Below are 27209 nucleotides of genomic sequence, written 5' to 3'. Positions count from 1 at the left end.
ATTGTGTTGAGTATGTTTTTATGTGTTCCCCAGATTGTACATGTACCAGCAAGTTTCCGTAGAACAGGAAGCTTTTTTCGTGCCTTGCTTTCTGCATTGGCTAGATGTGCCTTCCATAATGCGCCTGTCAAACGTTACTCCTAGATATGTTGCCTCCTCCACTTCTGCGAGGTGTTACAAATTCTAACAGAGCCAGCAGCTGTCTGATTTGGTGACAGTGAAAACAGGTATGTGCAGGACTTTTCAGTGTTGACCTGAACATGCCATTCTTCTGACCAGACTATAAGCTCTGTGGCATCTTGCATCCGGTACTTGGCAGTTGTTGCATAATCCATTGAGCACCAAATCATCCGCTTAGAGAGCAGCTTTGACTCCTCTTTGAAGTTCAACTACCAGATCGTTGATGAAGAGAAGAAAGGGAGCAGGAGAGTGTACTCCTCCTTGGAAAATTCCATGTCTCTGCAGAAACTTCTGACTAGGGGTTCTATCAAGGTTCAGCCCTTCGATTGAAGTGATAGGACTTTATCCATCTGTACATGGTGCCTCCAACACTATTTCTCTGTAGTTTCTGAAAGTTCACATATGATACTAGAGTAACCTGTTTTGCATGAAAGGCATTTTCCATTTCTTGTGAAAGGTATGTTGTTTGATCCTCTGTTGACCGGAATGACCTGAAGCCAGCCTGTTGGTGGGCCAAGGTACATGTATTCCAAGTACCACTTCATGCGTTGGTTTATGATGCTTTGCATAGTCTTCCCCACTGTGCTGGTGAGACTATAGGACGATACCTGGCTACTTTCTTCTTGTCCTTTCCACGTTTTAGGATAGGTGCCATGATCGCTTCCCTCAAGACCTGTGGAAGTTTTCCCTCCTTCAAGCTCAGGTTGAAGTTGAAGACATCTAGAAGGGTTTCGTAGCAAAACTTCCCATATGGGTCTGCGTGTCAATGGTGATGTGGTCGGGTCCTTGTGATTTCTTGCCTTGAGCTTCTTCAGTGCTTAAGCTCCTTAGTGTGAGGCTTGGTTTCATCACTTCATCCTTGAACGTTTTGTATCTTCTCTCTCTTCTCCCTTCCCGTTTCTCTTTGTCGTCCTCTGTTGACTGTGATGTTGCTTACTTTCTCGTAGTTTTCAGCAAACTTATTTGCAGCCTGTTTTCCAGTCAGCAGAGAACCAGTTTCTTTTACAGATGAAGCGCCTTTTTCGCACCCGCCTTCATCGTTCAATTTCCTTGTAAGTTTCCAGACCTTTATACTGTCTCTTTCTAAAATGAATGAGGTAGTGTTTTCTTTCCAGCTCTCTCTTCTGGCCGGGATCTTGGCTCTCAGAAACTTGGCCCTTGCCTTTTGGAGTTTTATGTTGTTGGTTTGGGACGGTTGTGTTTCATCCTCTTGTCTGGCTTCTGACAACTCCTCTGGATCCTTGTTCAAATATGGCTTGTAATCTCTCCTGGAACCTCTAAGAATTGATTTTTTGGCTGCCTGGAGTAAGGCTGCATTGAACTCCTTAGTGACTTTGTTGATGTCCCTGCCTTCAGTGCGAATCTGTCTGCAGGTTTCATCTGTAAACTTTTCCAATTGGCCTTTTTTTGTAGTTCTAACGAGGTAAGCTTGGTTCCTGTATGGTCTTCCAAATTAGTACATAGTATTTTACCATGAGTACTTGCTTTAACAAACAGTTGCTATTAACTATTGTATATAACATAATGTGTGATGCTGGGATCCAGCTATCATTCAAGTAATTGTCCGAATCATCCATCATGATACAATGAAAAAGGGGTCAATCACTGTCTGTACTTATTTGCTACATTAGGAATATATTAAATATACAAAATATTCTCACATCCTCTGCGAAGCCAGATGATGATGGCTTGTTTCCCATATGCCAAGTAGGTGGTAGTCATCCTTGATCGGCCTTGGCTTTGTCGTTGTCACCTTCTCCTCGTGTGTAATAGTATTTTGTGGCTGGTGTCCTTACGCTACATGTTTGGCTAACCTGTCTGCATGCTCATTTTCAGGAACAACACAATGCGCAGGTATCCATTGTAGGGACAAAATTTGTTTTGCATAGGTTTAAAAGTACCATGAAGATGGATGCTTGTTTGGACTTTTTCAATGCTTGGAGAACTGACAGATCATTAATGAAGATAACAATGTTGGGGCAGCTCTCTTTAGACTCCTCAATGAGTTTAGTAGCCCGTTTGCTAGCCTTCACCTCTGCTTCCACAGTTCATAAAGTGCTTCCCGGTCGGAATACTAATTGTCTCTGATCTTCCCGAGGTGTGCAGTATGAAGATGTCAGCTCCTCCGTCTTTTATTGCAGCTGAGGCTGGGCCGTCTGTGTACACCTGCGTCCATGACTCTGAAGGATATGTCTCTTAGATCATGACCTATGTAAAGGATAGCTTTGCCGTTTCATCTGAAGTACCAGGGGAAGACCAGGAACGGTAGTATGTATAGTCAGATTGGATTGGTCATGTTTCATTATATAACAAACCTAGTCATAAGTCTGGGGCCTCATTTTGAGAAAACTGGACATTAGAAATACCGGTAGTTTGCCTTCTATACAGAATTTCGGAAGTGCGTGTATCAAAAAAAAAAAGACATAATTATGTATTGATAAAAACGCATAATTATTCAATTTGTAAGTTTTAGAATTTGATCTTTTTGCATTTAATACAGACCTGAAAAAAATAGCTGCACGTGTTCAGTAAATTTGATCTTTTATGGAATACAATAGTGGAATCAGTGGCGCAATGATTAGCAGGCAGGACTACAACGCCAACGGTCCGGGTTGGATTCCCGGTCGCGGCTGATATCCCAACTAGTGTTCAGTGCTGGGTGATTTACTTAAATTGGTACGGTTTCCAGGAAGCTGGGGAGGTACATATATGAAATAAGTTGTTCCATTTATTCCAGGTAGGGACTTTCGTCGACTACCCATGTTAGACAAGAAATTTTACATTACATTCTACAATAAATCTGTCAAAGTTTTATTAATTATTCATAAGCTGTTTTTGTATAGATATAGGCCTGTGAAATACTACAAAATATTTCTAGACAACCCTGCTCTTATCTCGAAATTCAGCCCTATGTTGGTAATGTGACAGGGCGAGTGAAGACTTACTATAAGTCTGTTGAGATCAAGTTTATTCCTTTCTTCATAATGATACTAATAACTTCTAAGAAGACCATTTTCTCTCTAGGCTTATCTCTATTATAGTCAGAAATAACAGATATTGTAAATGTTTTTCATAAAGTGCTATTTGAGGAGATTTTATGGCAGAGATATTTTTTTAAAGGACTCTAACGAATGATGCCAATCTATTAGTCAGAGATAAGAGATATTGTATTTTTTTTCCAGAAAGTGTTATTTGAGTGGATTGTATGGCATAGATATTTATTTTAAAGGGATTTAACGACTGATGCAAGTCTAGATGATATAAAGTTGGGTACTGTGAGTTCGAAAATTCGCACAAGAAGGACTTTAAACAATGCAGTTACCTTTTTGTAGTACATGTATTTTTCTTTTCATTAAGCCTTACATATAAAATATATTGAAATATCGTAAAGGCAATAGATGTATGTATGATTGTGATTAAAAATACGAGTTCTATGACAATAATTTGATATAACACATTTTATATCCTGTTACATAAATCAGCTGCACATGGTGTGAACAAACGGGGTGGCAAACCCATGTGACATTTCGCTAGATCTATCATACACAATGTTAAATAACCCGATTCACGTAACATTTTGCTTATAATTTCCTTATTACTTGACTGATTTTGATAATGTGAAAGCATCGAAGACGGAGAAACGAGAGATTTTCTTTTGCAAAAATGTCTTTCAGACATTCTTAATACTTTTTCCATCACTTCGCCCAAATGTTTGGTAGACGCTTTGTGTTGAGAAAAGTACTAAGTCTCGCTTTCTTGTCTTCGACGCTTTTTGTTCTACTAAAATCCGTCGAGAAATAAACAATACGTAAGTAAACATGTTACATGAATTGAGTAATTTTGCCGTGTGTACAATACCAAAAATTCACATAGATTAGCCAACCTGAGGAAAGCTTCTGACAACAAGTGGAAAATATTTAATATTCACTATGATATAGTATGATAATGTGTATGTAAAATAAAATCGAATCAAATCAGTTTTGCATATAATGAAGTTCGTTCTTCGGAGAAAAGGATTAAAGTGTTTGCTTAAGCAAAGCACCGTTATATTTCTTGAAACAAACTTCTGTATTTTATTTATCAGTTTTAAGGTTAAAGAGTTTCTTTAAATATGTTAAATAGGAGAACGCAATCAGTTGTCTTTATAATGAAGATATTGATTCGGATTGTTGATGCTGCATTTACTGTTGTCAAAGTAATCCAACATATACCGAAGAGTTACGTTTCGGGTTATATGTTTTAAACATGAACGTATTCATAGTATTGGTTATTTAATTGCATAAACTAATGCATCTTGTTTACGATTTAGAAGGACCTCCGTTTAGTCTGACATGTTCTGTCGTTGAATCCTGTACTTGGTCCATATCAGATGGGGCATTGATGCGTAAAAGGTTTACCTGTTCGATTTCCTTAACTGCGTGTTATAGTTATTTTAACTATTTACGTGCTGTTAAGAGGCCTATAATTTGATCAAGTTTTTGCCCTTGTTCATCCATAGTTTGCCTTTGCTGTTGAAGTTCTGTCTTTATGTCGGCGACATCTGCTTTAATATTCTCGGTTGTTCCTTCCAGATTTTCAACCCTCTGTTCTAAATAGTCTAGATCTGTTCCCATATGGACATGATCAAATACTTTCATATGCAGAGGGGGAGGTAGGTCAAGGCTTTTCAGTATTTCGCAAATAGGTGTTACAATGAATGTATTATAGCTTGTTCCCCCTTCTAACATTCCTATAGCTTTTAAAGGTTTGTTTTGGGCCACATGAAAAACAATTGCCCCAGAATCACCAGGTTTTGCAAATATATCATCTCCAATAATTTCAATCTGGTTTCTTAAGGTAAAGTTCAATTTACTATGTGACAACTCGGGACTGATAAATTTTATTGTTGTTTGCTCGGAATGAACTTTGCCTTTCGTGATTCCAGTTTCAGCCCCATACTTTATCACTTCCATGTAACTATTATCCATTTGCTGGATAAGTTCAGAAAGTTCCATGATATCACCTGACCTGTACGGTAAGCCGTCAGAACCTATATAAACAAACAAAATGGTACATATGTACTTAACGAAACAACTAACCTCCAATTATCTATTTTGGCAATATATTAAGAAAAACTAAATGCACCTTAAAAATGAGATACACATGCTTTAAAAAATAATAGCATATCAAAATATCAAATCACGCAAAGATATGATTTTATTCATTTTATCGCCGCATTCCCACTTTTTAAGTCACAGAATAAATAGATGTACTATAAAATGGTTAAATTCGATAGGTCACGGCAACAACGTTGTTTTGTTTTGACTGTTGTTTCCTTTTCTCCGTGTTAAGAAATTTGCAAAATAACAAATGGCAGGCCAAAAGTTTTGTACAGTAAAATTAATGTTGAAAATGAAAATCTGGCAAATACTGAAACAGGTAAAATAGAAGAAGAATTCTATCTTTATGACGTTGTCTTTCATTCTAATCCTATCCGTACAAATATAATACATGTTTATTTAACTATACAGTTATGTGGAAAACTATGTTTACACTGAAAAGTGAAATATTTGCTGTTTAAAAACGTGTTAAAACATGACTCTCCCAAAGGCCATAGTGATAATTAATATTATGTGATCTATAAATTTTACTGATCAACTGACTTCCTTATTTAAAAACTAGATCTAATGATCGGTTACATTTTTTGTAAAAGACAAACAAACGGAACTTCACCTTTATCAGCTAGTGGTCTATCTTCCACCGTTATCATTACAACCTCTACCCCGGAACTATCATCATTCCCTTCCTTACAAACAGCTAAAACCACTCTCCCAAACCCGTGTGGAGGACAAGGTTGGTAGCATATATTATTATATGTGTGCGGTGGTTGCCAGCCGAATGGGTTGATGGTTCGCATAGTTTCGGCTGAAAGAATGACATGTGCTGATGTGATGCAGCAAAGCCCGAATTCTGGATGGTCAATGAAACCACCGAGAGTCCCTCCTAAAACATTTCCATCTTCATCTACGTTTTCACCGGGACCTTGGATTTGACAGCCCATCGAAATGCTGTCAGGAACTTGGTTAGGTTCATGAAGAAAGGGACTAAATGCACCTTCACGTACGTCGACGTCAAATCCGTCGAGCCTTGTTGGCAGAGCTTCTTCATCAATAGGTATCATACCTTTGACATGAACATAGATAACAATGCAAGGTACGGGGCACAATTCTTTCATCGTGTTAAAGTTCCTTGACTTAACTGAACTAACAGAAATTGAAGTTATATTTTTGTGTTGCTGAAGTAGAGAACCGGTGTGCCTGTTTACTACGGATCTGAGATTTTTTCTCAAATCATTTCTCAACGGAATTTCGTTTTCAATCACATATGCAGCTTCGGTGCTAAAATCGTCGATGCAACGATGCACAAACGGTCTGTCTCGAATTATCGGACTTTCGCAGTTTTTCTTCGTTATGACCATGAACGTAATTTCATTCTCTTTACCAGGCATATATGCAGCCCACACATCAACAATAGTGCTTGACCGTTTCTTTAACTCCAAACTTATTTCCTTACATAATTCCTGTATAAGGAAAGAATTGCGTCCAAGTGTGAGGCAAAGATAATTTAATAATTGGGTATTTGGTAGCAAAGAATATAACTGAGTAATTTTACTTTTATTCTTTTCGTCATCATTTTCGACGCGTGTTTCCCAGAGATACTCTGAAAAGTGATAAGAATGAATGTAAAGTTTAGATTTGACAATGCCGTTCCTGTTTCAAAACTTTTGCATGTACATCTTTTAAGTTGTTTTAAGAATCATTGGAAGGGATTTTGACTTAATGCGGTAAAATATTATGATTTATTTGCCGGTATATGTAAATGTATTTCATAAATATTTGACACATTTATATGATTATTATCAAGGCAATAACATTTATTTACAATGGCTCAACATCCCCTCAAATCTAATACGAAAACCAATGTTAACGTAGTTCTTCTCCATTGAAACAAATATTGTGCTACAATGTAAAATTAGCCCACCCGCTTAGCTCATAGGAAGAGCGTTGGACTACGGATCGCGGGGTCGCGAGTTCGATCCCCGGGCGGGGCGTGTGTTCTCTGTGACGATTTGATAAAAGACATTGTGTCTGAAATCATTTGTCCTCCACCTCTGATAATTCATGTGGGGAAGTTGGCAGTTACTTGCGGAGAACAGGTTTGTACTGGTACAGAATCCAGGAACACTAGTTAGGTTAACTGCCCGCCGTTATATGACTGAAATACTGTTGAAAAACGGCGTTAAACCCAAAACAAACAAACAAACAAAACAATGTAAAATTTTACAGACGACATTTTTCAAAGTGTCACTGTATCAGAAAAAAACTCAGTCAGTAAAGTAAGAAACTGTCGTGTGCTTGAATGTTTTTAACCCAAATTGAAACAAATGGTCCTCCGGTCTATTTTCGCAATGCGCATTTAGGCAAAATCGCCGTATGGGTGACATTTTCGCATAAGAAACAGTTCTATAGCGTATTTTTTTTTTACTTTTTTTTTTAGTTGTAGAATCATAAAACCAAATTCAACATATAGGTTCGTGTGCTTAATTTCTATCTCAATTAGATATCTTACATTATAATTTTGCCTGTTTTATGTATTCTAGCATAAAACTGATGTTCTTGTCACTTTTCGGGGATGTTTTAACAGGAGAGAAAACGTGGGTTAACAGAGAGATTCTCGCGCTCACGTGCTGTTATAATACCTTTTTATATATGCGCGTTCCGTGGCAAAACGTAAAGGTATTACGGCCCAAAAACGGATAATTCAACATGAAACGACGTCAACGTGAAAAAACAACGTAGACTTTACCGCGCATTTCATGGCAATTTTATGACGTTGAGGGACAATATATGCATTTACCTCGTTTTTACGCGTTTTATGCTAGAATAGCATTAGCGCGTGTTCTTTTCTTGTTATAACATCTTCTGAATCCCTCGGGAATCGTTGGATCCCCGCCCTAACGGGCCCGAGTACCAACCATTCCCTCGGGATACTGCAGATGTTATAATACGAAAAAAACATGTGTTATCCCTACATTCTAGCATAAAACTGCTGTTATTGTCACTTTTCGGGCCGTTTTAACAGGAGAGAAAACGTGTGTTAACAGAGAGATTCTCGCGCTCACGTGCTGTTATAACACCTTTTAATATATGCGCGTTCCGTGGCAAAGCGTAAAGGTATTACGGCCCAAAAACGGATAATTCAATATGAAATGAGGTCAACGTGAAAAAACAACGTAGACTTTACCGCGCATTTCATGGAAATTTAATGACGTTGAGGGACAATATATGCATTTACCTCGTTTTTACGCGTTTTATGCTAGAATAGCGTTAGCGCGTGTTCTTTTCTTGTTATAACATCTTCTGAATCCCTCGGGAATCGTTGGACCCCGCCCTAACGGGCTCGAGTACCAACTATTCCCTCGGGATACTGCAGATGTTATAAAACGAAAAAAACATGTGTTATCCCTACATTCTAGCATAAAACTGCTGTTATTGTCACTTTTCGGGGTGTTTTAACAGGAGGGAAAACGTGTGTTAACAGAGAGATTCTCGCGCTCACGTGCTGTTATAACACCTTTTTATATATGCGCGTTCCGTGGCAAAGTGTAAACATATTACGGCCCCAAAACGGATAATTCAAAAGGAAATGACGTCAACGTGAAAAAACAATGTAGACTTTACCGCGCATTTCATGGCAATTTTATGACGTTGAGGGACAATATATTCATTGACTTGGTTTTTACGCGTTTTATGCTAGAATAGTGTTAGCGTATGTTCTTTTCTTGTTATAACATCTTCAGAATCCCTCGGGAATCGTTGGTACCAACCAATTCTTCGGGATTCTGCAGATGTTATAACACAAAAAAACATGCGTTATCCCTACATTCTAGCATAAAACTGATGTTCTTGTCACTTTTCGGGGGTGTTTTTTACAGGAGAGAAAACGTGTGTTAACAGAGAGATTCTCGCGCTCACGTGCTGTTACAATACCTTTTTATATATGCGCGTTCCGTGACAAAGCGTAAACGTCATTCGGCCCCAAAACGGATAATTCAAAACAATATGGCGTCAAGGCAAATAACAAGTCAGACATTCCCGTGAATTTCGTGGAAATTTAATGACGGTGAGTGACAATGTATTCATTGTTTAGTTTTTACGCGTTTTATGCTAGAATAGCGTTAGCGCATGTTCATTTCGTGTTATAACATCTGCAGAATCCCTCGGGATACGTTGGTACCTTCGCCCTGACGGGTTCGGGCACCAACCAATCCCTTGGGATTCTGCAGAAGTTATAACACGAAAAAATATGCGTTATACCTACATTTGTTGTAAATTTATTTACGTCAAAATCAATCCATTGTCAAAAGTAACTTTAAGGAAGACATATACTAGTAGTAGCTTCGACTATTTAACGCTTAATTCACGGGATATAACATATTCCCAGAAAAAAATAAAGCTACCCGTATAACTGCCTCCAGGCATTATCTTAGGTTTTCCGGATAAATGACATGACATCATTACTTCTGGTTAATCATACAAGCAGAACTGCCTTAATCAAAGACCGTAACAAATATCGAATAGGCGGATATACTTTAATGACATCACATTAATATACGTACCCAGGCCAGATAACACTCCAAGATGCAATATGCTGACGAGTGCTCGTGGGTCTTCTATACACATTAATCCTTCCCACTGAGGTAAGGTATAGGGACATGGCAATATTTCTGTTACAGGGTGTAACCTTGGTCTATGCGCCATATAGGGCATGGGTTGCAATGTACTTAAGTGCCTACTGTGCTCTGAAAAAACAACAACAACAACAAAATTACGCTTGGCATTTTCATAACAATCACTCATCAATCAATGTGTATAATCTAATTAGATATATTTTAACATTCAAGGTACAACGTAAGTGTATTTAATGTATCTGCATGAAATAATTTATGGCGATGATCAAGGGCTATTCTTATTTTTCGTTTAGTTTTAATTTGTATATACGTTCAATTTTCGTGTAAATATAATGTTCATACATAGGGTAGCAAAGTTCCAGTCAGTCAAATACTTAGTTTTTATTTTCAGCCAATAGCTACATGGCTTATATATTTAGCATTACGTCATTCTCGAACAAACGAAAACTTGCTTACAGGAAATTTTTATATCCCACATGCCCCTTCTTACCTCCTGTTTCCTTTTTTAATTTTCTGACATTTGGAACTATGTATTTGTTGATTTGTTGGCGTTTTTTCTTTGACCAGTTTTGTAAAACAGACATGTTGCTCTTTTAGGCGGTTTTTCTTTGCCAAATTTTGTAACAAAAAACAACAACATGTTGCTCCTTTAGGAGTTTTTTCTTTGCCCAGTTGTATAAACAAGACGACCAAGATGGCCCTAGGCCGCTCACCTGAGTAACACTACGTAACAGTATAAACACGTTTGACATGGTGACCTAGTTTTTGACACCACATGACCCAGATTGGAAATCAACCAATACTTCATGATAACAAACATTCTGACCAAGTTTTATGAAGACTGCATAAAATTAAGGCCCCTAGAGTGTAAACAAGCTTTTTCTTTGATTTCACCTGGTCTCCTAGTTTTTGACCCCACACAACCAAGATAAAATCTTGTCTTAGATTTCATGGAGACAAACATTCTAATCATGTTGCATGCACATCAAATGAAAAATGCAGCCTCTGTTGCATACACAAAGATGTTTTTTTTTATTTGATCAGGTGACCTAGTTTTTGACCACAGATGACCAATATTCAATCTTGACCTAGATTTCACCAAAAGGATTATTTTGATCAAATTCACCTAAAATAAAATAAAAAATAAAGCCCCTATTGTACACACACAGTTTTTCTTTGGTTTGACTGGGTAACCTAGCTTTTGACCCCAGATAACCTATAATCAAACTTGACCTAGATTTCATCAAGACAAACATTCGTACCATTTCTGATGAGTTTCAAATTTAAAATGTGGTCTCGAGAGTGTTAACAAGTTTTCCCTTTGATCTAGTCTACTGACCTAGTTTTTGACCCTACATAACCGAGTTTCAAACTTGGCGTATTTAAAAATCATTACGATAAACATTCTGACCAAGTTTCACGAAGATATGGCCATAAATGTGACTTTTAGAGTGTTAAAAAGCTTTTTCTTTGATTTGACCGGGTGACTAAGTTTTGGACCCCACATGACCTAGTTTTAAACTTGGTCAAACAATTATCAAGATAAACATACTGACCAAGTTTCACGAAGATAGGGCAATAAATGTAGCCTCTAGAATGTTAACAAGCTTTTCCTTTGATCTGACCGGGTGTCCTAGCTTTTGACCCCACATGTCCCAGATTCAAACTTGACCTAGAGGTCATCAAAACAAACATTCTGAACAATTCCTATGAGTTTTAAACATACACTGTGGACTCTAGAATGTTAACAATATTTTCCTTTGATCTGGCCTATTAACCAAGTTTTGACCCCACTTGCCCTGGAGGTCCTCAATACAAATACTCTGACCAAGTTTCATAAAGATTGGGTCACAATTGTGGCCTCTAGAGTGTTACCATGGTAAAAGTTGACGAACGACGCACCACTTACACCGCACGCCGACGGACGCCGGACAATGGCCGGTCACAAAACCTCACCTTGAGCACTCAGGTGAGCTAAAACATGTTGCTCTTTTAGGCTTTTTTTTCTTTGCGAAGTTTTGCATTTTTATAATAACATGTTGTTCTTTGATTTTATGGTGTGGCATTTTTTCTTCGCCCAGTTTTGTAAAAGAACATGATGCTCTTTTTGTTTATTTATAATAACATTTGCTCTTTGATTTTATGGTATTTTTTTATAATAAATACCAGTCACGCAATTTGCATGTTATTATATTTTTGGCAAACAAGCTGCTACATTAGATGGATTGTGATCAAGTTCCGTCCGCAACCAGAAAGCCATAAATAAAAGTGTAGCTGACCACGAGTCTGAAAAGAGTGGTATGTATAAGCATTTTTTTTAGAATGCCGCGATACCCGACATTCAAAATATCTATTTGTTTTCTCAAATGTTACAATCGGACATTTTAACCTTTACCCAGGCTGCTAAATTTCTAAAATAGACTGGTCCATCATTCAGTTTGGGCAATATCATTTATCATTCACAGGGGTTTTCACCTGAATATTGCAAACAGTGCAGACCATAATCAGACAGCACTGATGTGCAGGCTGTTCTTTGTCTGCACTGGTCGCAAAGGCAAAATCACTTGCCACCGGCAGGCTGAAGGTTAATCATCAAAATTAAGGGTTTTTTTTCTTCAAGATGATCATGTATATGCATAAATGTTTTATATTTGATAGATAATTTGTAGCTTGTGGCGCTTTAAATGAATAAATCTTGTAATATTATTTTATTGGTTTAACTGTTATTCACGGCGTTTTTTTTTTTCTTCTCAATTTCAAAAGTCGAGCTACTAGTATGTACAAATCATCAAGAGTTTTATATTAACTAGCAAAGTAAGAAGCTGTTAAAATAATGTAACTTACCTTGGACCAGAAAAAGATATTGCACATAGCCATATATAGCATTAATCACGAGAATTAGAGTTCTATTTTCATATACAAATGTGAACGACTGAGTGTTGTAAGCATCAAAGTAACGGCATGGTACAATGTAACGGCATGGTACAGTGTAGCCCATAGTTAAGGTCCACCAAACCCAAGCTAGCTTAATCTATTATCCCATACAACCTGAAAAGGAAAATACAGTTGAAACTCGGCATCTCGAACTAGCTTATCTGAAAATCCCGGCTATCTCGGAGACATTTAGATATTTTCAAGATCTGTCCCAAAAAAAACCAATACGTGCATAAGATATAATATTTAGTCGGAGTCGATTTGTATCTCCAAGGTTTGTTTAAATAAACGCACTTGTTGGTACAGGCTCTATGTGTAGGGTAGTGTGTAGTAGTTCTTTTTGTAAATAGTATATAATGGCACCATTTACTGTGCGGGGGGCGGGGGGGGGGGGGGGGGGGGGGGTGAACCTCAATATAATGCCAGCTTAATACCGATGCGATATCATCAAGCAAAGCTAGGTAGATATTGTCTCAGTACTAGGACAATACCTATGCAAAAACATTATTCTGCAGACGTCAGACGGAGACTGATACAGCAACTAGAACTGTCACAGGAGTGACGAATACCCCACAGTACGGTCTTGTCACAGAAGAATGGCAACCATAAGAAAGACATGGCCACCAGAAGGTGCAATTCAAATCAAACTTGACCAGTCCTGTATTTCATGATGCTGCACCTGTGTACCAAACTTTATCTAAATCTGTCAAGCCTTTCATGAGTTATTGTCCCCCAACCATGAGTTTGACAAATTTAAAGTTGGAAAGGGACCATAACTACATATAAAATTGGTGGTTTGTAGCCAAAGTCGAACTTTACCTCTATTTTATGATGTTACACCTGTGTACCAAAAACATTTAACTCTGTCAAGAACTGTCACTGGAGTGTTTAATGACTCCAATGGTTGATTAATATTACACAATAGCTTGAGTCTGTGTTAAAAATATCAAATAATAAGAGAGGAACTGTTTCAGATAAAATGTATCACAACACTATATAAGTATAATTCTAAGCAAAAAGGGGGCATAATTCAGGAAATATCGGTGCAAGAGTTATGCACCTTGTCTCATAAGATGTGGGTGATGATGTGGAACAATTACTTCAAGTTTGAAACAAATGCGTTTCGTAATAACTGCGATATAGTAATAATGCATCAAAATTAACCTTAGATTATAAGTAAAAGGGGGCATAATTCATGAAAAAATGGTGTCAAAGTTATGCAGCTTGTGTCACATGATGTGGGTGATAAGGTGGAACATCTTTTTTAAGTTTTAATCAAATCCACTTAGTAATAACTGAGATATAGTGAAAATGCATCAAAATTAACCTTAAATTCTAAGTTAAAGGGGGGCATAACTAATGAAAAATTGGTGTCAGAGTTATACACCTTGTGTCACATGATGTGGGTGATAAGGTGGAACATCTATTTTAAGTTTAAATCAAATCCATTCAGTAATAACCAAACATGTTTGGTGGGGGTATAATTATAAACAAAAATACCACGTCAGTAGCCATAAAACAACAACAGCAGTACTACGACAGTAGCAATACTACGTTAACAGCTATGTAATTCACGCATTAGCAACCGGATAAAATATTTCGCGCTACCGGGATTGTAGGTCCCCGACCAGCGCGTGTGCCCGGCGCTTGATCAGACACCTGAATCTGAGAATCACGATCTTAATTTTGGCGATTACTAACATTCAGGTTTTTACAAAAATATAGCATTTTCGGTCACCTTCCGATCGACAGAATTTTTCGGCCACAATAAATTGACCTAAGGAAAGTAAAAACGTATAACACATACACCGGCAAAATTGAAAAAGAAACCACTTTAATATGTATATACTATTCAGTAACTTATTTATTTATTTATTTGTTTATTTATATATTTTTAATTAGGATCTATGTTTTACAATTATGTCCTTAATGTTGTCTGAGTAAAATTCCCAGCCTGCATCGTTCAAATGAACACCGTCTGCACGAAAAAGTTAGTTTTTCGTCCATGTCCAGAGATACATAGTCTCCACTGCCTGTTTCTAAAACAATCCTACGTGCGAAACGATTAAGTCTTTTCCTTTTTTGCTCAATAGGTTTGTAGCCAATATTGGATCCCCTCCATGACTTTCTTTTGAGAATATCTATCCAAATGATTACTGAATTTGGTAAGGCATCTCTAAAATAGGTTACCTCCCTTTGAATGATTTTCCTAATAGCTGGTGTTTTTAGGTGAACTAAATCATTCCCACCTAGATTAATTATGATCATTCTTGGTTGTGAGCATAGAAGGACTTGTGAATCCACTTGATGTCTAAATCCCTGTCAGCCAAAACCTCTCACACCCCACCAGCCTATCTTCACATCATTTAATTTCAAATTGGGTTTGCCAGTAGCCATGGCTCGAACTCTAGCCCAATAGGGAATGGAATCCCCTAACATACATATGTCTATAGAAAGATTAATTAACTGAACCCTGAATGTTAACATAAAAGGCAGTAAGAAACATCGCCAACATATTCTTAAGATGTACACAAGGCTTAGGACAGGTCGCATTTGCATGCAGTGCCACCAGAGGTCGTTATTTATTTTTGTCCAGGATGAAGGAGAAATAACCTGGCGCAAACGAAGTTGCCGGTCATATTCACGAAAGCTAAATCCACCATTTCTTATCGCCCTTTTCCTAATATTGAACATGTATAATGCAACATTTCATTCACCTTATCCGCGTGAGTTGACAAATAGACGGACATATAGAGAATGAAGGCATTCGTCCATTTTTCAGTATTCACAATTTTCTCCCTACATTCTTTTTGTGACGTTTCAACCCGACCGTCCGAGCTAAATTTAACTACCGTTCCATTACAATTATCCAAAAGTTCTATTGCGCCCTTCAGTAATAACGCTAAATTGACATATTCGCCTTTACAAGTTTTTTGTTTCAACATAGCTGGCACGTGCGCTGCAATATCATCGTCAGCCGTGCGAACTGAAGGTGAACAAGTAATAGCACTCAACATGTTATTCCTTGCAAATTGTGGTACATGGTTCGATACATTAAACTTCGCCATGTTACCACTGCCACACCCTACTTGACAAGTATTCCCTTCAGGGTTTCTGGTAGAACTGGTATTAATAAATTGTGACTCGTGCATTAATTGTTCGAAATCTATAAAAGGACACCTACTGCATGGTATCGTTCTGTAGCAGGGGATCATCGCCAAAATCGTCCAGCTCTGCTTCATCGGACCTTCGCTTCAAGTCTTGGTTCAAGTCGTCCGCCGGCGTGTCTGCCCTGCCCGGCGTCCCTCGGGTGCGGGGATCTTCCTGTCTTTGGACCCTGTTCCTCGTCAGTGTCAGGCATTTCAGGTACTGCGGCTGGCGGTTGTGCTCGAGTTTGTGCTCTCGTCCTTATATTTTCTGATGCCGGCGCCGGCATTCGTCTATTTACCGGCACTGGCGCGTGCTCTTTTCTATTGTTTACCTTACGCTGTGGCGCTTGTCTCCTCTCTCGCCCGCGACGTGGCATAGTAAGCAAATGAATTAGTTTAGAGTGTCGTACTTAACTTCTGTCTTGTTGAAATTCAACTGAAAGCGGCACGTGTGCCCGAGTTTTTCTTTACATAGACTTGTTCCCGCATACTACGCTTTTAAGATCAAGATAAAACAAACCAGGAATCAAATGTGACTACAAGCGTGACCATCGCTCTGCAGTGGCATAGCCAGTATATATAATAGAACCTTATTTTCGCAAAAAAAAAAACTGAATTATTTATGTAAAATTTGATAAAAATCAATACTTTACTCCTTAAAGGCCTAGATTCAGTACTATATAAGCCCCCCCCCCCCCCCCCCAATCCAATATACAACTCCCATCTTATCAGCTGCTTATCAGCGATTATGTAACAGTAACTGATTAGAGGGCAATTAGCACAGCAGGGACCCCAACTAGACCATGAAGATGTGTGCAGTGGAGTTGAAAGAAATTAATTTTTCTCCAGTGAATGTGGAATGATAATAATAATAATTATTTATTTTAATATTATATAGATGATAATAACTATTACTTTAAAGTTATAATAATGATGATAATAATAATAATAATAATAATAATCATCATCATCATCATAATCATAATCATTATTATTATTATTATTATTATTATTAGTATTATTATATTACGTATAGAATGATAAAATATACAGTAACAATATTGAAAATAATAATGATAATAAAACACAAATATAGTGAAAACTTTATGAGTTCTTTGTGCTGACAAACAATATTTTTCGAATTGGAAACTGATTTTCTTGTATTCATGTAATCAACATTAGTTGAATATAAAATTATTGTGTTCCATCTGTACTCAATTTTCATTTTCAGTATGTTGCCAAAAGTGACTTTTTTCATGCTTTGCTTTGTAACTTTGAAATGCACATTCTGTTTTCAATTTTAGACAAATGTTATTTATAGTATTCTGCAAGCTTTAGATGAGTGAAAGTCACATTTTTCTGAAATATCACAGTTCTCCACACAGAATTTGAAGAAAAAAATAAAAACTTGCATATTTCTTTAAATAAGTTTCTCATTATTTCATTATTGTGGAAGTAAGTTTCTGATTATTTTATTACTGTGTTGGATCAAGAAATATTATTTCTTTACATAGAAATGCCAAAAAAAAAAAACAACAAAACAACAAGTATAACTTTATAAGTTATCAATTATTCATTAATTTAAAATAAATTACATTGTTTCCCCTTCTCACTAATTAATACACTTGTAAGGTAGACTGACTCTCCAATAAACAATGACCCTTGTTTATTGGAACCATACGGTGATGGTCATTAGCCCCCAACTGTGCTGGTGAAGACAGAAATCACTTGGCCTACTGCCATACACTGAAGAAAAATTAATTTCTTTCAACTCCACTGCACAAATCCTCATGGTCTAGTTGGGGTCCAAGCTGTGCTAATTGCCCTCTAATCCGTTACTGTTACATAATCGCTGATAAGCAGCTGATAAGATGGGAGTTGTATATTGGATTGGGGGTGGGGGGGGGGTGGGGGGGGACACTTATATAGTAGTGAATCTAGGCCTTTAACTCACATCGTGTCGAACATGCAGATAGCCGTGTAGACATATAGCTGCTGTCTCGGTGATGTAGGTTCGAGTCCTATGACCTAGTACTTGTATTAAACTTCATCGTTGTAGAAATAAAAGTTAATCTTTGAAATATTTTAGATTTAAAGTCAAATTACTTGTCACCAGTGTTTTTTCCAACGTATATAGAAGAGTAACATAATGCTGGTATTTCCATAATTTTATCAAATTTAGTCGTTAGGCGACTTTTATGGAAACTGTTATATTTTCACAGGAAAAGAAATTAATTTAACCTGACGATGAAAACGGGCCTTTCAAAAACGACCCTTAAAACTACATATTTGCACACTTGGATAGAACGCTTATTTATACACAGGCAAAAGAGTAAGTGTTGTGTATGTCGGAAAATGATAAAGAGAAAACATAATTATTATGACCCGATTTATTACTTTTAATTGAATTAAAAATGGAACTTTATATAATAGTATTTTTAATAAACAAAGCATACAATATAAAAGTACAATACCACAGCAACATGGTTTTAAAATAAATGTCTTACATTTGAACAATAATTTATCCTTATTGCTATACAATTTCGTTGAATAATGGCGTATTCTCGTTTAAGTAGTTAGGTAAAGTATGGTTTTCCGAAAATTCATATTACGTCTTCTAATTTTCAGAAAATACATAATGAGTTGTTATAAACTTGTGCGTCGATCAATGTTTCAATCATCTCAAATTACACTTCAATAGACATTGCCGATCGTAAATGAAAAACAACTAATTGCATGCAATGCAATCTTTTGTTGAATATATGGCAATTCAATACCCTCCAATGCCAACTCGACTAAAATTAGACACTGATAATCAATACCCGACAATGGGTGTTGATCCCAAATAAAATCTTCCAAATATTTGAATTAACCGTTTGTTATGGTGGCTGATTTCTGCCATTTCGTGTTTTCTTCCCGCGGCCCCGCCGATCGAATACACGAGAATTTACAAGTTAAAATGGCGGGGTGCAGGATGAAAACTCGCTTTTTAGTGGAAAAAACACGATAGTTTGCGGGGTCGCGGGGCGAAAAGACGACATTTATTAGCTCTAACGGTTGGGACGCGGTGCGAATTTCGACGTTAATTATCGTGTTTTCGCCCGCGCCCTTGCCATTTTAGTTACTAAATCTCAATTCTTCGCCCCGGGAAAGGATACAAATTTAGGTCATTATACTATAAATATTGATAATGAACAATATACTAAAACTGTATTCCGACCATTCTGAGATAATGAATTGGCAAATGCATTTAAAAACAATACCGACATGAAAATATAAAGACACGGCTGAATTCCTACCCCCAGTCACAATATACTTAGTCTATTGAATATGGATATCTGAAGAGCTACAGTTACTCTTCTGAAATTCTGCAGACAAAACCTTCCCTAAATGTCATCAATTAAAAATAAATCCCATGATAAAAAAATATAATAATACAACTAACAAACCGTCGTATGGTCCTAAATGTCACAAAGTGAGGAAACATTACCACAATGCTGGAGAAAAATGCATACATATACCAAATAATGATAATAAGATAACTTTACGAAATGCCATTAAAATGTACAAACGTACAATGCACTATTATATAAAGAAAAACAAACTTACAAATGCTAATAGATTAAGGTCACTCCAAAAAAAGTCCAAAAATATTGGCAGTTCCTGTAAATGCTAAAACCTCAACAGCAATATAGTCCATCGCCCTCAATGCGAATATGTATAATCATTTCAAATATATAAATACTGATATAGCTCAAGAACCAACGGAATCTTTAATGAAAATGAAACACTTCTCCTTCAAGAATCGACTAAATTTCTTAATTCACCCATATAAGAAGCTTAGATAATTCACCCATATAAGAAGCTTAGATAATAAAATGCATAAGTATCCTAAACAAAGATTATTTTAATGCCAATATAAGGATATATTAAACTCTTCAACTGTTTTATAGATATAGGAATATTACCAAACAGCCGATTAGAAGGCACTATTATGCCTAGCTATAAGAACAAAGGAGATCCAAAAGGCCCGGTAAATTACCGCCCCATCACTATTTTAAGCTGTCTAGGTAAACTTTTCACCTCAGTACTGAGTACGAGATTGGCGCGTTTTTTTTTTGGAAGATAGCGGAATACTAGTTGAAAATCAAACAAGTTTTTGGAAAAGTTTTTCGTGTAGTGATCATATTTTTTAAATACATCTTTTAACAGATCTTCTCAAAAAAGGAAACAGAAGTGCCTTTGTTGATTTTGCTCAGGCGTTCGACAAGATATGGAGAGTAGCTTTTGCAAAATTTAAAGATTTTTTTATGTTATCCACAATATGTATAAATATTAAGTCTTGTATTTTACATGGTGAAACAGTCATCATATTCATTTGTCCCTGAACTTGTTGTTAGACAGGATGAGAATTTATCGCCTGCACATTTTTTCGCTGTTCCTTAATGATCTTCAGTCGTATATGTAACAAAATGTTAACGTTGGCATAGAGCTCGGAGATTTACATGACTCGACTCTATGGCTTAGACTCTTTATTTTGGTATATGCGGACGATACCATTATACTGTCCGATTCTCCGACGGATTTCCAAAACTGCCTAAATACATTCAAGGAATATTGTAAAACCTGGCGGCTAAATATTAATATAAATAAAACAAAAATAATTATATTTGGTGCCAGAAATATAAATAATTACAACTTCAAATTAGGTACTCAAGATATTGAAATTACAAATAAATACCACTATCTGGGGGTGACCTTTAAAAATAATGGATCTTTCTGAAACGCAAGAACATATTAAATTACATTAAAATCTACCCTTAAACTAATACAAACTTTAGTCAATGTTTCCGATTTAAATCTTGCTCACTTTTGACTTTTTACAGAGGTGTCAACAGCAATAGGCTCCAACACTGGTTATCAAAAGTCATGCCAGACTTTTTCTTTGTAGATACATGCAATAAGCACAGATGTGAAAGAAGCAAGTACAAGTAGTTTGTTTAAACAGACATTTGTCAGAATAAAACATTATCTAGTAAAAAAAAAAAAAAAAAAGGTTCAGGTATTATGCAAAGGTGAGATAATATGACATTTAGCAGTTGATATACCAACAATTTACACAATGCCCCTGGGTAGTGCAAACATGACATGCCTGAATTAAAATCAGAATGTAATTTATCCTGCAAAATACACTGAAAGTTTTAACATAAAATAAAATAGCATAATTAACTTATATTTTATTTGACATTAAACTGCAATTATTATAGCACATTTATAGCCACAATGTTCATACATGTAATGTGTAAACACACAATAAATTTTCAAAGTATATAACCGTTTTACACTGGAATTTATATTAATACACAGACTATATATCATCAAAAGTTTATGAAATAGAGATCTCAGTTCAGCATTATACTGAAAATAATAGAAAGATTTTTGTGAGCAGTCCCTTTTCTGCATGATATAACTGCAATCAAACAGTCCTTTCAACACTTTACTGAAAAATGTGAAAGTGGGTGCTGGTTTATTTCTAAGGGTTGTTCTGGGCCCACTGAGGCCAAATGTAAAATGAGTCCATCCATAATTCTTTTGGGTACATTGTTGATCAATACATTTTTGTATCTTAACTTTTCAACCCATTAACACAGTTTTTACTTATTATAAAGTATTAATTGATTTTATGTAAAAAATACCTGGAAGCATAAATACTGAATATTAGAAAATGGAAATTATATTTGTCACAGCCTTCATAAATGCAATAAATTTCACGAGTTAATAATGATTAACTGCAATGATACCTTACAGTGAGGTGTAATGCCAAAAATGAAGTTTCTAGATTTCCAGATTGTATGAATCATTAATTGCTTAATCTAATCTGTAAATAAAGTTAATCAAAGCACTGAGAGGACTGATCTGGGCAGCAATTGACAGCTTCTGGTAATGGGCATGAACAGCTAGCTTAAGTTTGGTGATTCTAGTTCAACTAGTTTTGTTTAATAAGCATTTTCAACTTTTTTTTACCAAATCAAGGGGTAAGACTCGGTTTTTACTTTGTCAAAGGGGATAAAATAATATATGAGCAAAGCATGTGCTTACTTAATATTTAGTGAGGTTTGGTTAATCTTGTTCAAAATCTTTTTTTGAATTATAAGCATTTTTATAACAAATCAACTGGAAAACACTGCTTTTACTGGAAGAAGGGGACCAAAGCGTTCTCCAGTTATCATCCGGAAACCGATTGGTCTACAGACCGACCAACATCCATCATCAAACAATAATATTTACAATATACCCCTCCTCCTTCGAAGGAGGGCAATTCATTTTCAAATAAGAAGATGCACATGTCTCCCGCAATGCGTAGTCTTAATAGGCAAGAAGTCAATAGAGGATTGGAGCGAAAGACAAAAAGACGCTAATGGTTGGCTGCAGAAGAGATCATCTACTTGGCATGTCCAATCACCCTATGAGTTTCAAAATTCTGGGTCAAGTGGTTCTCAAGTAAGCCGTTTTCCATGTTCAGGCCCTTGTGACCTTGATCGAGTGAGCCAAAAATCAAAAGGGTGTCATTTACACTGCATGTCCATACATCCTATGAAGTTTCAACATTCTGAGTCAATTAATTCTCAAGTTATTGATCCGAAAAGAGTTTTTCCATCTTCAGGCCTCTTTGACCTTTTCCTGAAGTCAAGTGACCCCAGAAACCTTAAGGGTCATCTACTCTGTAATTCCTATCATCGTGATTGAAGGTTCTGGGTAAAATGATTCTAAAGGTATTGGTTGGAAACTGTTTTTAAAGTTCTGGTTCCTTTGACCGTAACTTTTGATCAAATGATTCACAAATCAATAGGGGTCATCTACTTTACATGTCCAATCATCCTATGAAGTTTCAACATTCTGGGTCAAGTGGTTCTCAAGTTATTGATCAGAAACGGGTTTCCATGTTCAGGCCCATGTGACCTTGACAGATGATTGTAATATTTTTTTTTTCAAATTTTATTCAACGAGTTTAATACATTCAATGTAGAAAATTACAAATGTAATATTATTTTTATCACATGTTAGCTTTTCCTGTCGAAGCATAAAAAATCTACTTTCTTTAACTGTCATAAATAGTCAAGTTGACCAACGTCTCCTATATTGTAAACGACGTCAACGTCAAAGCTTTATTACACTATAGTGTATGATCAGTTTTATGTAATGGCTGTATTACAATCCAGCGACGCCAAACATGAGGTAAAAATTATACCTTGTCAGTACATAACATCTGATTTAAATTAACCTAACGTTATCAAAAACTGATAAGGCGACAAATTAACACAAATATAAATAAAAATTCGAACTTGTTTCAAAAATATATTATACTTTAGCAATACAATGTGTGGGCTACTACCCTGTTTAAAAACCATAACAACTGTATTGTCTGCATATCCTTCTATTCCTACATTTACCAGATAAGTTTTCCAATGATTAATATGTAAAACAGTGAAAATAGGAATGGATTTTCATTAATTTTAAAGAAAACCCAGAAAGGTAGGCGCTGATTTTTTTTTCATTGCTAATTAAAGGCGGTCAATTACAGTTTATGTTTCTAGTTTTCGTACATTCTTTAAATCGTGTATTAAAGAAACAAAAAGGCCTATTAAATAGAGATAATTCCTTATCAGAAAGTCTGAGATACGTTTTATTACCAGTCCTCTAATATAATTTGTAATTAGTACTGTAGATTCTGAAAAAAAAAACTGATACGTGAAACACTTCTGTGACGCTGACGTCGGCGGATGGGTAACAACATAAACTTTCATATCTAAAAATATTACATAGTCGGCTAAAAATGATCTGATTTTTTTAAAAAACGGTAGTTTTAAACAACAACAACACCACCAATGACAACAATAATACTTGAATTGTGTTATGTTATAGTGATCTGGAGAACTAGATTCATACTCTTTTTATCAAAAAAAAGAATAAAAAGATGTACTTACATTGATATATGTTTGTTTCGAAAATCTAAGATAATCATTAACGGTTTTTATACATTAACCTGGTCAAGCCTTGGGAATATCGTATTTATACCATAAATCGAGACGTATCTGTGCTCGTTTGTTCCAAAGTCAAGGTGGTATATTTTCACAAAACAAAATCCATCATATTTTTGAAAATCTGCATTGTGTTCGCATTCCAACGATTAATATACAACATCTTACATTATTTTTCTTCAATAGACATATTTGCAAACATTTTAAAATCATATATAAAAAGTCTAACATTTGGAAGAATTTATTTAATCATGGTGATATACTAATTTTGTAACCTGATTGCAAAGCGCTTGTTTATACAAAGATATCATATTCAATATTACATTATGACGTAACCTGAGAAGAATAAAATAACTGTTCTGTACTAAAGAATCGGTTACAGAATAAGTTGAAAAAGATTTAATTCAAACCTCTTATTTGGTATTCACTATACGTAGCTATTCCATAATCCACATATCCTCAAAATAATGTTTCTATTTACTTAAAAATCATTCATCAATTAATTTAAAAAGTTGTCTGATTTTTCTTTTATTGTTGTAAGTTAAATTTCAAATTGTGTAAGAAAAAAAGTTGACGATAAAATAATAACATTAAAAATTAAGTACTACTAAAAAGATCACACTACCTAGTATAAATATAATTATTATCTCCCGAAACAGACTTGAACGATCGGAAATAAAATCGTCGGCTGACGCATTGCTAAATATTTTACATAATCACCCTAAGTTAAAGGTACTCGTCCACCTTTCTCATAAAACGGTTTCCCTCAATCTTGTTTTAAATATTTCAAAAAAAATATAGATTAAGACATCATTCCATAAATAATTTAAAGTCTTCAAGTGTAATGAGAACTAATAAATTTATCAGGAATTAATGAATTGTGATTGTGTCATTCGATTGAAAGTTTAAGCTATTTTAGATATCAGCCTTTTTTGAAAATTGTAGTTTTAATTCAAACTGATTTGAGATTTTTACAAATAACTCAGAAAATCGTTGCTAGCATGTCGGCACTATATTTTTAATTATTACTATTTGGAATTTTACAGATGGGTTTTCCTATAAAATATACTATTTTTACAGAAATATTTACAACACGATTGGATGCCCTGCACTTTAACCGTATGTCTTGATCTTAATGCTTATGCACACGTTGCATGTGGCAAAAAGATCTCTCAACGATAAGTAAATCTACATAAAATCATCATTATATTATAAATTGTATTGCTACAATAAAAATGGAATTTGATCACACAATTTATTGCACAGAATGTTTTGATTAAATATCAGATATGTTATCAGTTATATTTTACTTAAGGTTCCGGGTTTTTTCTTTATAATTTTGATCTTTCAGCAAGCACTCTTAAGTTTCTTTCATTTTATCTGTCAAAAAATATAGCCGTTACAGTAGTACATATTTTTCTCCGACTTGAATTATATCTATTACAAATGTTTAAGTGACGCGGCTTTTTGTCACTTAAGTTACTGTTTTAGTAATATACAGGAAATTATTACGTAAGTATTATGAAACTGACATGGTAAAACATAGGTCGCCTTGGTGATCAAGACCGTAACATTGGACTGGTTGAAAACAAGTTTCGGGGACTATAGGAATGCGCTTTTCAGTCCGTCCGTCATTCCGTCCGTCTGTCCGTCCATCCGCATTCTCGTGTGCGGTCCATAACTCTGTCATTCATTAAGGGATTTTGATATCACTTATTAACAAAAATGTTCCCCATGATGAGACGACGTGTCCGGTCCATAACTCTGTCATTCATTAAGGGATTATAATATCACACTTCCCCATGATGAAACGACGTGTCATACGCAAAACCCGGACCCCTGACTTAAAGGTGAAGGTCACAATTGAAGGTTAAATGTCAACAGGGCTTTTTTTCCTGTCCGGTCCATAACTCGGCCTTATGCTCACTGCTACAAGTAGACACCGTCGTTTATATGACTGAAAATTTGAAGAAAAAGACGTTAAACCCGAACACACACACACATAACTCGGCAATCCGTAAAGGGATTTTAATATTACTTGGCAGAAATGTACCTCATAATAAGACGAACTGTCAGACCACTAGCTCAAATGTAAAGGTCACACTTGGCAGTCAAATGTTAACATGGCATGGACAGAGTCTGTTTCGTCTTGCGCACAATCTGGACCACTGGCTTAAATGTCACTCAAGGTCACAATTTGAGGTCAGATGTCATCAGGGCTTTTTCTTAATCCAGTCCCTTACTCGGCCACCCATGAACGGATTTTAATATTACTTGACATAAACTTTTCCCATGATGAGACAATTTTTCATGCGCAAAACCCAGAACCCTACATTAAAGGTCAAAGTCACACTTGGAGATCAAATGTCAATAGGATTATTTTCCTGTCCCTTATATAATTTTGTCACGCAAAAAGTATTTAAATATCAGTTAGCACAATATTCCCATGGATGAGACAACATGACATGCGCAAAACCCAGGCCCTTAGGTGAAAGGTCAATGTCACACTTGGAAGTCAAAGGCCAAAAGGTTTTTTTTCCTGTCCAGTCTTTAACTCAACAATTCTTAAAGTGATTTTTATATTACTTGGCACAAATGTTCATCACCATGAGACGGAGAGAACCAGGTCCCTAGGTCTAAGGTCAAGCTCACACTCAGAGGCCTTCATGCATAGAGGAAATCTGGTGCTACTTGACACAAATGTTCACCACCATGAGACAGATTGTCATGTGCAAGAACCAGACTCCTATGTCTAGGGTCAAGGACACACATAGAGGTCAGAGGTCAAATTCAAGAATGACGATGTCCGGAGCATTTCTTCTTCATGCATAGAGGGATTTTGATATAACTTGGCACAAATGTACACCACAATGGGACACCCGTGCTTTTAGAATCACTGTCCTTTGTTTTACTATATATAGCTTATATTGTAATTATTTTATTACTGGAAAAATCGAGACCTGTTTCCTGTGGCGGCCCGCCCGCTTAGCTCAATTGGGAGAGTGCATATCTACGGATGGCGGCCGGGGTCTTGGGTTCGGGCCCCGGGCGAGGCGTATGTTCAACGTGACGATTTGATAAAAGACATTATGTCTGAAATCATTCGTCCTCCACCTCTGATTCATGTGGGGCAGTTGGCAGTTACTTGCGGAGAACATGTTTGTACTGGTACAGAAT

At 36.1% G+C, this 27209-nt stretch overlaps 1 protein-coding gene across 4 annotated transcripts; it reads right to left on the bottom strand.

Annotated features, from left to right (window-relative positions):
* Window positions 1–4081: 4081 nt before the first annotated feature.
* Window positions 4082–24783, bottom strand: LOC123542924 (uncharacterized). 4 transcript variants are annotated; one of them, XM_053530980.1, is made up of 5 exons: window positions 24658–24783; window positions 12755–12958; window positions 9839–10021; window positions 5893–6879; window positions 4082–5209 (listed from the first exon to the last, which is right to left on the bottom strand). In XM_053530980.1, exons 2-5 carry the CDS (start codon window positions 12906–12908, stop codon window positions 4617–4619), a joined length of 1917 nt encoding a protein of 638 aa, XP_053386955.1. In that variant the 5' UTR covers window positions 12909–12958; window positions 24658–24783; the 3' UTR covers window positions 4082–4616. The 4 variants fall into 4 exon arrangements, with proteins under 4 accessions (XP_053386955.1, XP_053386954.1, XP_053386956.1 ...); XM_053530979.1 differs by lacking the exon at window positions 24658–24783 and adding an exon at window positions 24443–24645; XM_053530981.1 differs by lacking the exon at window positions 24658–24783 and adding an exon at window positions 18501–20635.
* Window positions 24784–27209: the final 2426 nt, after the last annotated feature.

Source organism: Mercenaria mercenaria, chromosome 19, assembly GCF_021730395.1.
Source record: "Mercenaria mercenaria strain notata chromosome 19, MADL_Memer_1, whole genome shotgun sequence".
In the NCBI taxonomy this organism is placed as follows: Eukaryota; Metazoa; Mollusca; class Bivalvia; order Venerida; family Veneridae; genus Mercenaria; species Mercenaria mercenaria.
Note: the sequence above shows the minus strand (reverse complement) of the source record. Positions and strands in the feature narration are given on the sequence as shown.

Coding starts and splice junctions, on each gene's coding strand:
- LOC123542924 (XM_053530980.1), bottom strand. CDS start 12,908: ATGGGCTACACTGTACCATGCCGTTACATTGTACCATGCCGTTACTTT. Junction 10,022..12,754: donor ATATCTTTTTCTGGTCCAAG/GTAAGTTACATT, acceptor TTGTTTTTTCAG/AGCACAGTAGGCACTTAAGT. Junction 5,210..5,892: donor TAGACCACTAGCTGATAAAG/GTGAAGTTCCGT, acceptor TTGTTTATATAG/GTTCTGACGGCTTACCGTAC.